General features: G+C 39.4%; 1 protein-coding gene across 2 annotated transcripts in view; it reads right to left on the bottom strand.

The window, feature by feature from the left end:
* Positions 1 to 5035: 5035 nt before the first annotated feature.
* EFCAB2 (EF-hand calcium binding domain 2) overlaps positions 5036 to 12729 on the bottom strand; it is a 31321-nt gene continuing 23627 nt past the window's right edge. Inside the window, exons 3-7 of one of the 2 annotated variants that reach the window (XM_057389706.1) lie at positions 12512 to 12584; positions 8428 to 8507; positions 6804 to 6846; positions 6630 to 6696; positions 5036 to 5629 (exon numbers count right to left, since the gene is read on the bottom strand). In XM_057389706.1, coding sequence (XP_057245689.1) covers positions 5520 to 5629; positions 6630 to 6696; positions 6804 to 6846; positions 8428 to 8507; positions 12512 to 12584 — 373 coding nt within the window. In that variant the 3' untranslated portion in view covers positions 5036 to 5519. Of the gene's footprint in view, positions 5630 to 6629; positions 6697 to 6803; positions 6888 to 8427; positions 8508 to 12511; positions 12585 to 12729 lie in introns of both variants that reach the window. The other variant, XM_057389707.1, reaches the window with a different exon arrangement.

Raw genomic sequence — 12729 nt, 5'->3', positions numbered from 1 at the left:
TTAAAACTTCAGTCTTTGCTACAGTTTTCCAAATGGACCATAATACATTCCTAGTATTCCTTCATTGTAAAATCTTTTATATGCATAAAACTTGAATAACTTGCAGATGTGGAAGACTTCAGAGAGTTTCAGATTCTTGTATTATCAGGTCTAAAATCACACCTCTAAACTCCACTCCAGTTATTTTAATTGGTAGGGTGGTGTCCAGGGGAAGACATGGCTGCACACCRTAAGGCAAATCCTAGGACCTGTTCTGCACTGGGGGGTGCTGTTATCTTGGCAAGAAAGAGACTGCTGTTGATAGCAAATATTCAAGGGCGTTCCTCCACATGAATCATCTTATTCCGAACTATTTTGAACTATTTTGCTATCATTTAGGCAGGTATTTGCAACAAGGAAACAACTTCCAAGAGGCTTCTAGAAGAAATAGGCTCCAGAATAAAAGGAATTGGTTTGGTACATGAAAACATAGAAGTAACCTGTATGTGTTTTTAAGGCTGYAGTGTCTCCAGGTTAATAGCAAGAAAAGGTAATTTTATGTCTGCATGCAGTAGAATCCCTAGTTTCACCTTCTGTGCTCTGAACAATATAGCAAAGTTGTGACTCTGGCTCTTGCTAACTCTTGCTTGTATTACTATAGACAAGAATTAATTATTTAAGCCAACAATGTTACAGTTTTTGTCTTTTCAGTGACACAGCTTGCAGCTGGTTGGACATCTCTGTTGGGTCTTCCACAGATGAGTCTTCTTTAAAGAGATTAAAAAGTTTTTACTGTGCTTTGTGAGCAAGTGCATCACTTCTTCTGTAGACAGAATTCCCTTTCAAGTCAATGGGAGCTCTCTCTGAATAAGAACTTTAGGATTTGGGCCTCAAGACACAAATCCTGTGATCAATCTTTGACTCATGGTGAGTAACATTTTTTGGCTTTCAGAACTACACTAAGCCAAACAGTAGCCCCAGGGATTCCAAATAGGTAAAATGGTAGAATCTGCTTTGTTTTGATCTATATCTTTCTTTAGCTTTTAAATCACCATAGTCCCCATGCCTAGTACTGATGTGCCAAAAAATCCCTCCAACAATAAGACAGATGTCTTAATAATTATTTTTATAGTCAAACCTATCATGGCATGAGACACTATGAAACAGAGTTATGTTCAATGAAAAACTAATATACTTATTGTGGACTGACCTGTTTASAAGTTGCAACCTTAACATACAGTCTGGAACAAAAGACTTGAAGGGTGAGAACTTTATTAATTATATGACAGGGAGGTCTATAGGCACTGATCTCAATCAGAACATCATAGTTCCAAACACTGTGCAAACATCARAATTATTGATACAAAAATTCAGCCATACAGGTAGGCAAGACTGATATTCCCTGTCTCCTATTCCATATAATTCCTCTGATTTGTACAGGGAAAGGGCAGCTCAGGAGAAACTGTGTGACCTTCCAATACCTCTCACAGAGTCCAAAATTAAACCTGTCTGCCAACGTCCTGTCTTATTGTCAAGACTACTCTCCCCTTTCACACGATTATAACAGTGTATTACTGGACTTAAAAAAACGTAACTTCCCATGCCAAATCCCAGMCTTGGCTGAACACCAGCATCCCCACTAACTTTCCCCCATAAAACTGAAGGTCCAAGTTCTTCCTGTTACCTGTAATGAAGGCTTTACCAGTGCTGGTTTCAGTGGTAACAAATCCAGATCCAGTGATAAACCCCACCCTGATATGGACAGCTATCAGAGAGTGGAGCASAGCATCAGCAGTGTGGGGCCCAGCAAAACTCTCTTGCATTTTCAATCCTAAGAGGGTATAATGGAATTTTATTAATGAAATTACATATAAGAGAACCAAGAGAAAAGACTGACAGAAGCAAGAGAAAAATGTAGCAAATTCTTATTGCCTGAGCAGAGCTAAGAGCCTGGACATTTTGCAGGCTCGTACCTGTGTGAGAACATGGGTGGATGTACACAGGTTAACAGCCCAGTTCTTTTCCTGGAGTTCCAGGTCTGATGCTGGCTCGTTGGCATTTTAGAGGAGGAAGTCCTGTGACTTCTGTTTCTGCCCACCGCCAGTGGAGAGTCTCAAACAGCTGTAAATACCAGCTTGGTATGCACTGCACTGAAGTCTTCAGGTGTGAATGTATATGAGACTATCAGTAGCAGCCAGAAAAATGTTTTGCAGAAGCAACTGCAAAACTGATAAAGGAAACATAAAAAGCAATATATTACCTGGAATAAGAGCAACTGGAGTCCTACGCACAAACTCAGCAGCTGTAAGAATTCCTCCACAGTCAGTAAGACTGAGGTCTCCACTATACACCAGATGTGCCCTGTCACAACTAAACCTACCTGAAGTTTTAAACAAGTAAAATCTTGTCCAACCTACAACTCACAGCAGCGATGTAAACAGWCTGCTGATTCAGTTGTACTTGTAGATGGTTTCCAGTGTTTGCTTCTTTGATTTCTTCTTTTTCATTTTGTTTTCTTTTTTTACATCTGGATAATGAGTTCGCTTCCCTCTCCCTCCTTCAACTAGGTAAAAAAACCCTCTGACTTGGCCAGTTTCTTCAATGCCTTGGCTCTACTTCCCTGTGTGAAATCCAGGTGCTACACTGGTTCCTGCATAGAGATTACTCCTTTCGTTCCAATCCCTTACCTTGGTTTMTGATCTTGAGGGAAGAGGCAAAACAGCCAGCAAGGAGAGGCAACAAGAGACAGCTTGCAACAAGAGACAGCTCAAGACCCCTCAGCAGTTGAATTTGTTCACCTCAAAGAAGAGGACAAAGTAACATATTTTTCCCTTCAAATTTAGAAACAAAGAGGGGTTTTAGTTTCAACAAAATGGTTCCCTAAGTCTCCTCTTCCTTTCCCTGCTCATCCCCAGGGAGCACAGAGCAGCAAGGCACCCAGTCCCCTTATGCAGCCTACTACCAGCACAAGGAAAKGGGTGGGAATGGGCTGGCAAGTCATGAACGACACAGGCAAGGGAACAGTTGTGTGTGGCCACTGCTCAGCCTCTTCTRGGGTGACCCGTGGGGTGGCTGCTTCACAAGCTTTGATTCACAAGCTTCACTGCTCTTTGATTCTAGTTGGCAGGGCACACTCAGGTTTTAGGATCCTACAGAATTTGAGATTGGTTCTTGACAATTCTTTTACCCCCAGTTTGGAAACTCTCCAGGCAATGAAATTTGCTTGCTTATGCCCAGAGAGAAGACTGCAACCTGCTTTTGCCTGTCCTGTTTTATTATCTTTCTTGGGGATGGGTATGAGAAGATGGAACTGGAAGAGCTGCTGTACAATAAATTCTGACACAATCACAATCACACCTTTTACTTGCCAGAATACCCTCTTTCCTTGCATTTGAGGACTGTAAGATAAAAAATAATATATATCATAAAAGTATGTATCTTAAGATCCTATCTGCACTATTAATTTTAACAGTGTTGTACATGGACATCCTGATTTGACACCGCAACAGCTGAGGCAACCTCTGGGGAAGCACCACTAGAAACAAATTGTGCTCTCTCTGGAGCACTGGGAGCTATGAAATGATTTCCTGAAATAAGCAGCTTCCTGCTGACATCCAAGATGAGGCTGGCAAGGACTCCAAAGCTGCAGATGAATGAAACTCATACTCATACCAGCTGTGTCAGAAATCCAGTAAAACACATTTCCACATCACGTGGAAGAAGGATTCATCTAGGGAAAATAATTTCAGCTTTGAAAATAGATWGAAGAAGGCTAATAAAAATACATTTTCTTAATAGGCCTTTGCTGCTCTTGCTTTAATCTTCAGAAATGTACCTTCCCCCAGTATAACACCAATGACTGCCTTTGTTTTTCCTTCTTACTGGCAATGAAGTGAAACACACAATTAATGTGTTAACCAGAGTGCATTGCTGAGTCTTAGGAGCCATGCAACACTGTTTTCCAGATGCAGCTTAGAACTGTGCAAATGTTGTCTACCTGCATTAACTTCTCATTGTCTTGCTGTTTAAGCAAATACCAGTGAAAGACTAACTTGGGTTAGAGAAGTAWAAAGTTAATTTAAAAATTATCTCTTTCAGACTGCTTCCATCATCTCATTTAGATCACGTTAATCTCTTCTTTGCGMAGCACAGCAGCTCAATTGCAGCTGTACATGGAAACAGTTAGTCTGAGCTTCCAGCCCACAGGAAACAAACGGGTGTGGTAAAAGACCTGGTATGAGGAGGGGTGCTATGCTTTGTCTTCAGCTCTGCCTCTACAAGGGCATGACAGGAAGTAAGATTGACAGAGTGCCTCTCTGTGTCAGTCTTCCCTGGATTTCATCAGCTGATGAAGGCTGTGGATAACACAGAGCTGGGATATGCAGTTAGGATAGAGGAGAGGTAGCACAGTAAAGGAGGAAAGCAAATTTGATAGAGAGTAGAAAAACAGAAATGGGGTGGAAGGTGTGGAGTACAAAGTGCAAGATGCTACTCTCGAGGAGCAGACCACTGTATCTTCTACATGCTGAGACCTCAACAGTTGAGGGCAGCAGCTGGTCACTGGTTAGGAGATGATCTACGTGACAAAAACTCAAGGGGAAAGAACTGGAACTCAAAGAACAGCAGTACAGTAACAGAAAATTATCAAACTAGAAATGAGAAGAGCTGTAAAGTCTGTGGTGGTCTGATAGCAAGAAAACTGAGATATCCATTCTACACTAATATCTTTCAAAAAATGGTGCTTCATCAATTTATGAAAATCAAATTCCCATCCTGTGATCCTAAGTTTTGAAGAGTTTGGACTTTAAAACTGGTCACAAAAGGGGAACTGTTTACTGCCTATTGTAAAATAAATGCTCTCAAAAGGATTAGGCTGATTATGGAAATGGTTGGAATGCTACCTGCACATTTAAAATGAAACCAAAATACCATGTCAGTGGATTAGTAATATCAACTGGAACTAATAGGTCCAGTTCAATTGCCTAAGGCAAACAAAACAAAAAAACTTGAAAAACACTAGAAATTTTAGAGGATTTATTTGATCTATTATATTATTTCAAAAGTTGCAGCCTGCCTAGTTCTTTATTAGTTAAACACAAACAAGGATTACATTTAAATATAAAAGCTTTATCTTACTAGTATTAGTCACATTAAGATTCTTGTTTACCTACTTATTACCTGATTTTACAGGTCTCATTTTCCATTAGTTTTTCAAAAGCAATCATAAAGTTATTTCTTGACTTCATTAACACTGTTTTTCCTGCTATTTTGCAACAAAATTCCATGATTTCCTTTCCAGAGCTTACACAGTATTTCTGTCAAGAGCTTTTCTCCAGGTGTGAATATATTTTTGTATGTATATATATATACATATGCACACAGAACCCAAGGAAATATAACTGCACATATTTTATTTTAATTATAAGCACCAAGTCACAAGCTGAGCATTGTTATACTTTAAAATACATATTTCAGCTATCTGTCAAGCTACAGTGCTGTTACCAAAAGGCATCTCAGGCATTAAAAGGGAAGGTCTTTGTTTAATCTATTACCAGCTTTGGAAGGTAGTCTCTGTAGTGAAGAATATTTGTTTCTGGATCTACAGCAACATTGAGCATGTCCTCCATTTCCTCCTGAGTAAAGGGCTCACCTGAAAAACAGCAGAGAATAACATTTTGTCTTAGTAAGTATCCTTTCAAGGACTCACAAATTCCACTGCTTTTCTCTTGAAAAGATCTCCTTTTGATTCTCACACATAGAGGAAAAGGAAATAGGATCTTATTCCCTCACTTTTGCCAATATAAGTCCTGCACACCAAGGGAGCCAGTCTAAAAGAAAGGAGATGGAGGATCTGGATCTTGTGATCTTCTAGTTCACAGATGCCACAACAGCCTGTTCCTCTCTACCACGGATTTTGAAACAACCATTTTTGTCAGAGATTTTCTCCTGTGTACATTAGAATTATTACCTCTCATTTGGCTATCCTTGTACTTCTGGTCTGGCTAACCAGACTTCTGGTTTTTCTCTTTCAGTAGCTTCAAAGCTGCTGATGGCCTACTTCATGCCTCAGAGAACCAGGTTACCCTCTGAGGCTAGGGCTTGCACAAAGCCTGTGCACCCTTTTGTACATGAGGCAGGTGGGCATGAGTCAGACATGAAAGAAAAGGAGGCTCTTCAAGGGCTATTGAGGATTACCGAATGTACAACTGAAATCTGGTCTGTGAATCTCTTTGTTTGCATATGGCTCTAGAGTTAAGATCAAGATAATGCAAGAATGAATGAGCGCTGAAACTACTGAAACATCCGGAATCTGAGATGCAATTTTACAGGATAGCAAAAGAGTCACATACTCAGTAAGCACAGAGGTGTGCACAGAATCACAAAAYATCCAGACATGACTGAATTATGAATATGGACAAGAATAAAAATCTCTATTATATAGTATCTGCAAACAGGCAAATAAATGCTCTTTCTCTGCATCATTGACCAGTGAAATATCCTAGTCTGCAGCCACTCATCACAGCAACACCATTGTTTGAGGACAATGTATCTACTCCTGCAGGTTTTGGCATGCAGGGTAACGACCTCAAGGTGCCATATTCACGTGTAATGCTTTTTCCTTAAATATTGATATTGCACAARTCATTTACCTCCTTCAGTCAAATGTCTGACCAGGTCCTCTTTGGTAATATATCCACATTTGTTCTCATCCAAAGCCTGTAAAAAAAAAAAAAAAAGAATACAACTTGTGGTTTTAAACATATTGTATCAAAAAGCAGCAACTTCTTCCCAGCAATTAGGTACTTGAATATTTAGTTACAGACCTCAAATGCATGTAGAAGAACATCTTCTGGAATAGGCTGGAATCTGAAACCATGGAATCAGTAAAGTTACTGTTTGCCAGTGTTCTGTTAAAAAAATTAAATGAGTACTAAAAGAAAATGAAAGCTTATTATCCATGACAATTTACTAAGTTTTATCTATCAAACATTTCATTGCAGCCTGATCTTTTGGAACTGTCCATGCACTTAACTCTTATATCTTTTGTTGTACTACTGTTAATTTTCCTCATACTGAGGAGCCATATGAATGCTTCTGCATGTCTGGGCTGGCTGGCAGGGTTAGTAGGAATCAGCAACAGATGAATCATTCTACATAGCCAATGCACTGAACAGAAATGGCCAAAACAAGAAAACAAAGTTTTGTCCAGGTAGGCTGGTAGCTAGGCAACCTAGATCACCTTGGTGGGACTTGGGCAGTCTAATGAGCTGATGATGAGCAAAGGAGGCTGGTAGCTATAAAAGGTCTGTCACTAACAATTTCAGAGAGGSGAGAACTGGGCATGTGTGTGCATGCATATGCATGCTTGATTTTGGAGCTGGAAAGGAAGCACAGTGCAGCAACAGAGTTTTCATATCCCAGCAGGCTCTCACCAAACTCCCAGAATACTAAAGAGAAGGAGCTGAATTCACAGAGGTTCTAACTGCTTGATTGCTTTGTCTGGACCCGCCTCCATCTTTTACTATCTAAAAATCAAATGTGTTAAGAAGAAACCTTGTATTTTGTGATGCAAATCTCATGTGCCCTTGCATAAGTGAACTCTGGACAGAGTGCCCCAAAAGATAAAGCGGGTCTTGACAAGCCTGCGCTAACCTGGGGAAAGTGTGGGGGGATTACTCGAGTGTGTGTGTGTATGTTTGTGTGAAGGAGGTGGTGAGGGGGAGAGCCCAGAGCAGCAAAGCATCGTTGTGTGGAGCCACAACTATTTCATGTGTAGAACATCCTCCTACCAAAGACCTTCTGTGTGCAAAATAACTGCTTACTATTGGACAAGACTGAGTTTCTCAAAAGCCTTGATTACCATCTTTAAAATGAAAGGTAAACTCCCTGTAAGTAATCTTGCTTTAGTGCAAAATGTCAAAATAGCACAAGTTCCTKTGTACATGCAAAGACTTTGTGTATGCACCTTTGTGTATCAGCAGTCTTTTAGCTATTGTGCATGCTCAGCTGCACCTGGCMGTGGCTTTGAGACACAAATACCAAGCTGGTTTAAACAACCTATTCAGAATACATTGTAACTCCATGCTTCTCAGTAGCAGTAATCCATATGTTCAGAGAAAGCCACAGTTATGGCCTTAATTTGCATAAAAATATTTCAGAGATATACAAAGCATGTTGAATAGCAATTCTGATTCCCATTAAAAACATAAAAGCCACATATTATCCCAATTATGATTATAAGCAGGTATTATTTATATAATCAGTACATTATTTTATGTAGATGAACTAATTTTGAAACAAAATCTATCTAGCTAATATAAATTGAGTTTAAATGACAAAGATCTGTACTCCTTCCAATTAAGTAAAATTTCTGTAGATATGTTTASTCAGAATCAGCTCTGTCAATCTGTAATAAACTACAGACACATAAAAGTTGCTTTTCATTACCTTTCGTCAAGTAGTACTTTTGTCATCACTGGAAGAAATTTATCCAGATGAACAAATCCACTCGGATCTTCTACTTCTATCTAAAAATAAAACTGAAGTGTGGCAGACTATATGACTCATTAACAAACTAATCAAAAAAAAACCAGAAAATTGGGGTGGTCCCTGTATTAAAATTACAGCGTTAGACTTTGAATATTTATATCAGGTCTTTAATATCACATGGCACCATAACATCTGAGTGAAAGGCTTGTGATCAAATGGAGATTTGAGGAATAAATAATATCCCAGAGAAATACAGGCCTGCTATTATAGACACTTGCAACAACTCAATGTTGCCCTCTTGTGCTTCAAAATCATTTGTGCAGAGGAACCTGACACSGAGTAACTGATTTTATCTCCCACAATAAGTCAGCAGAGGTTTAAACATTAAGGCTGAAGTCATACTAGTAAAGTCTATCAGGATGTGGAGCATTCCCAAGGAGTTTAATGTGAACACTCATTACAGCAAACCATGAGCATGTTCCCTTGGCATGATTTTGAACGGTGCAACCCAACATTTCCCCAATAGATCCTGGATTGGATTTTGAGGATTTTTCCCCAGCAGAATGCTTCGTGCAACCACTCTGCCTAAAACATTTACCAGGGTARGCATGACTCGCTCTGGGCCAGCTGGCTTCAACACCCAAGGCTGTTTCTGGGCATATTTAATTGGCTAGCTTGSATAGAGCTCAAGTACACCTCAAAGATGGAATTTGTTGCTTTCATGTTTCATAGTCAAAGGGAATTCTCAGAAGGACCAGAGAGGCAGGCAGATTGAATCGGGGCAGACCCAAACAGTCATAAGGCAGCCTATAAAATGCTACCCAAAAATAGCTTTCCTTTGCTCCCAAATGAATTAGAAAATTGGTCCCAAAACACTGGGGACTTTTAGCAGCATTCTCACTGCATTCCTATACCTCCACATGAAATAAGCAACATGTTAAAAACTGCTCTCTCTCATCAATGCATCCCTTCACTGAAAATTTCATGTTTTGCTCCCAAAAGAAGACCAGTTAATGGAGATAGTCTGTTCCTGTCTGTGTTGAAACTGGATGCATGCATTGAGGTCTCACATGGCAGCAGCAACACCTTGCTAGGTGACACAGCCCAGACTGAAATCACAGGCACTGATTTGAAATGTTCTAACTGAGCCAGGAAAAACTTGGTAAGGAATCTTCCTCCTGAGAGCTGGGGCAGCTCCTGATACATCCAGTTGCTTAAACGGAAAGCTGCAGCTGCTGCTGCTGCACTCTCTTTTCCAGTGGTCTGGAAGGGGTTTGGGTGCTAAGAGAAGACAGTCATCACCTCTTTCCATGCTTTATCATGGAAATGGGCTGGAAAAAAACATTTTCTCTTCTGTTTGGTGGGCCTAGCAGGAGGGATCTTTAGCAAGAAAATAAAGATGTTGCATGCTACGTTCTGAACCGAATGAAACCTTTTCACCATCACAGAATCACTTGTTTTATTGCTTGCTTGATTGAAAAGATGTAACAAAATACATGGCAAAACCTAYTCCTGGGAGATGATCAGCAACCTCAGCTTCCTCTGATGTGGAATAAACAGCTTCCATTTCAGAGTCTCTATAGATACAACAACATCCTGAGCAGTTAAAATCAATCCAATTTCTAACACTTCTTACTCTTCCTCATGCTCATTCACTTCTCATTGATGCTTTTCTGTATTTCYTCCTCTTTTCACAGTTACAGTATTTGTTTGCTCAAATTCTGTGAGTTTTGGTCTACTTCTTTCCTTTGGGTACATCCATAGCTCCCATAACACTTGTATTGTACCACCTATTATGTTTTGTACCTCTATTCTCCCAGCCATAACAYTGGGGTACTTGAAACACAAAATAACAAAAATATCCTCCAGAGTCACGAGGCAGAGCACTGTACTGAATGTCAGGCATTGTGGTAACCCTTAGATTAGCTTTCACCATCTCAAAGTTTAGCATTTATTCTTAACTTTGTAACTGGGCCTAGAGACATGACATTAAGCACAAAACTGAGTATAAGGCAATATAAGAAACATTATATGATATTTTATAGAGATAACAYAATTATGTGGATGCTGCTTTTGCAGATATATGAATAATGTGATGACACCATATGCTAGTTTAACTACAATAAGGCTAACAGGAAGAGGAGATGACAGAGACACAAGTAGCGAGAAACAGAAATGCATCATAACTCACGATGGGCAACAATACTGGAAAAAATAGCTTAGTTACAAACTGGCTAACAAGACACAATTTTTACCTTATCTAGATTAAGATAAAATGGTATTACCACAGTTAATTATAGTGGCATCTTATATAAATTAAGATATATGTGATAATCATAATATATGAAGGGTTCTACAAGAAAAGAGTTTCTTCTGGTACTAAACCTATGCCAAGGTTTCATTTACAGGCACCATGAAACATTCTTTGCTATTTATTTTCCAGTGCTTAAGGTTAAATCATTACTCTTGAATGTATTCTTTTTTCTTGCAGTATTTGTACTTTAATATTCTTACAATAAGCATTTTCATACACATTACAGTCRTATCTCAAGAATCTTCTGCCTCATGGCTACATTGCATTGTACTTTTTATGTATTAGTTATCTCAAACTTCCAGTAATATTGAAAACTGGGGGAAAAAAAAGGCCAATCTCTTTCAGAGGAAGAGGCAGGCCTTAAATTCTTCTAGTTACCCTGAACTCAAAGCGGGTTGTCAAAGTGTCTTTTCACAAATATTTATCTTCAGTGAGTTGCACTGTTCATTTGTTGTAAAGAAAAGTCACTGTGGGACACTAAAAATATCATCTATATTAAGCACCATAATTTCTCTTTCCATTTTGTCTTGTTTGTCAGTGGAAGCTGGGATAATCTGGTTCTGAGAGCATAGAACCAGAGCAGACAGATTGCAGTATCATGTTAAAACAGCTTTCTCCTCCAATGGTTCTTTGCACTTCCTCATCTGAAGCAGCTGCATCATTTTCACAAGACTTAATTCAAGATTTCTCACACTAAATTCTGATCTGCTAGAGACCAGACAAGCCTAGTGAGGAGACACTACTACTGTGACTATCCACATTTTTGTTGATGCAGGAAGAGAACAGTAGAAGACATTAAGTCCCAGTAGCCTGACTACACATGAAAAGGAGAAAAAACCTTACCACACCTCTTAGCTCCAGCACTGCTCACTCCTCACAGCAGCATGCCCATTTKTAAGAAGAGTGTGAAGTCTTTCTCCCACTTTTTTGTCCCATGTATTAACCACACTATGCCAAGGCACCAGCACAACACTCTTCCATTACAAGAATGATGTAAGGAGACAAAAATTAGTGTAGGAAAAGACTGTGGAGAAATGTGATTAATTTTCTTACCTTACCACTGCCTATCACTGGGAGAATGGGAGGACCACTAGGACTTGTGAGGTTTTATGTCCTAAAGCCTGATTTCCAAGCTTAAGCAATCAAGTAAGAAAAGATTCTTACRTCTAACTGAGAAATCTCAAGACTGAGAGAGACCTCATGAAGGAGAGAACATTGAAAGGTCTGGCTATCAGATAGCAACAACAGGATCTAGTTCAGAAAATGACAGGACTTCCCTCTGGGTATTTTTGGAATGTGATGTATAATTTTAACATCTGCTCAATAATTAATTTTTATTACCTAACCCTGCAACATGTTTCCATGGCATGTCCAGAAAAGTGAGATGGTTAGAGTTTGGATATCGTAATCTGACTGAGGTTTAGGACATTCTGTTTCATCAGACAAAACCAATTTTTCCTCCATTTTCTGTAAATGCCCCTCCACTTGGCACAGTGTCACAGTGACCCTTTGGTGTGAAAGCATTTTAACCCATCAATGCTGTACCCTCATTAGCCTAAAGGTTTGCTTCAAGGCAACCTGTGAGACTGTCTGTCTCTCTGCTGGTAACACTTCCATGACACTTCCAACATCTGGGAAAAGAGCTTAAGTTTCCCAATCAGCAAGGCAGAAGGGGTAAACTTGTGCAAGTTGAAGACTGAAAAAAATACGATAGATTGAAACATTTACCTGGTCAAGCAGTTCCTGTACTTCTGCCTCATTTGGGAAGCAACCCAGTGACCTTATAATGCAACCAATCTCTCTGAAAGAAAAAAAAACAAAAGGAAGGAAAGGAAGAAAAGAAAAGGAAAGGAAGAAAAGGAAAGGAAAGGAAAGGAAAGGAAAGGAAAGGAAAGGAAAGGAAAGGAAAGGAAAGGAAAGGAAAGGAAAGGAAAGGAAAGGAAAGG

This window comes from Malurus melanocephalus, unplaced genomic scaffold (genome assembly GCF_030028575.1).
Source record: "Malurus melanocephalus ecotype Western Australia unplaced genomic scaffold, MMel_1.1 scaffold_19, whole genome shotgun sequence".
NCBI lineage: Eukaryota > Metazoa > Chordata > Aves > Passeriformes > Maluridae > Malurus > Malurus melanocephalus.
This window is presented reverse-complemented; position numbering and strand designations above follow the sequence as displayed.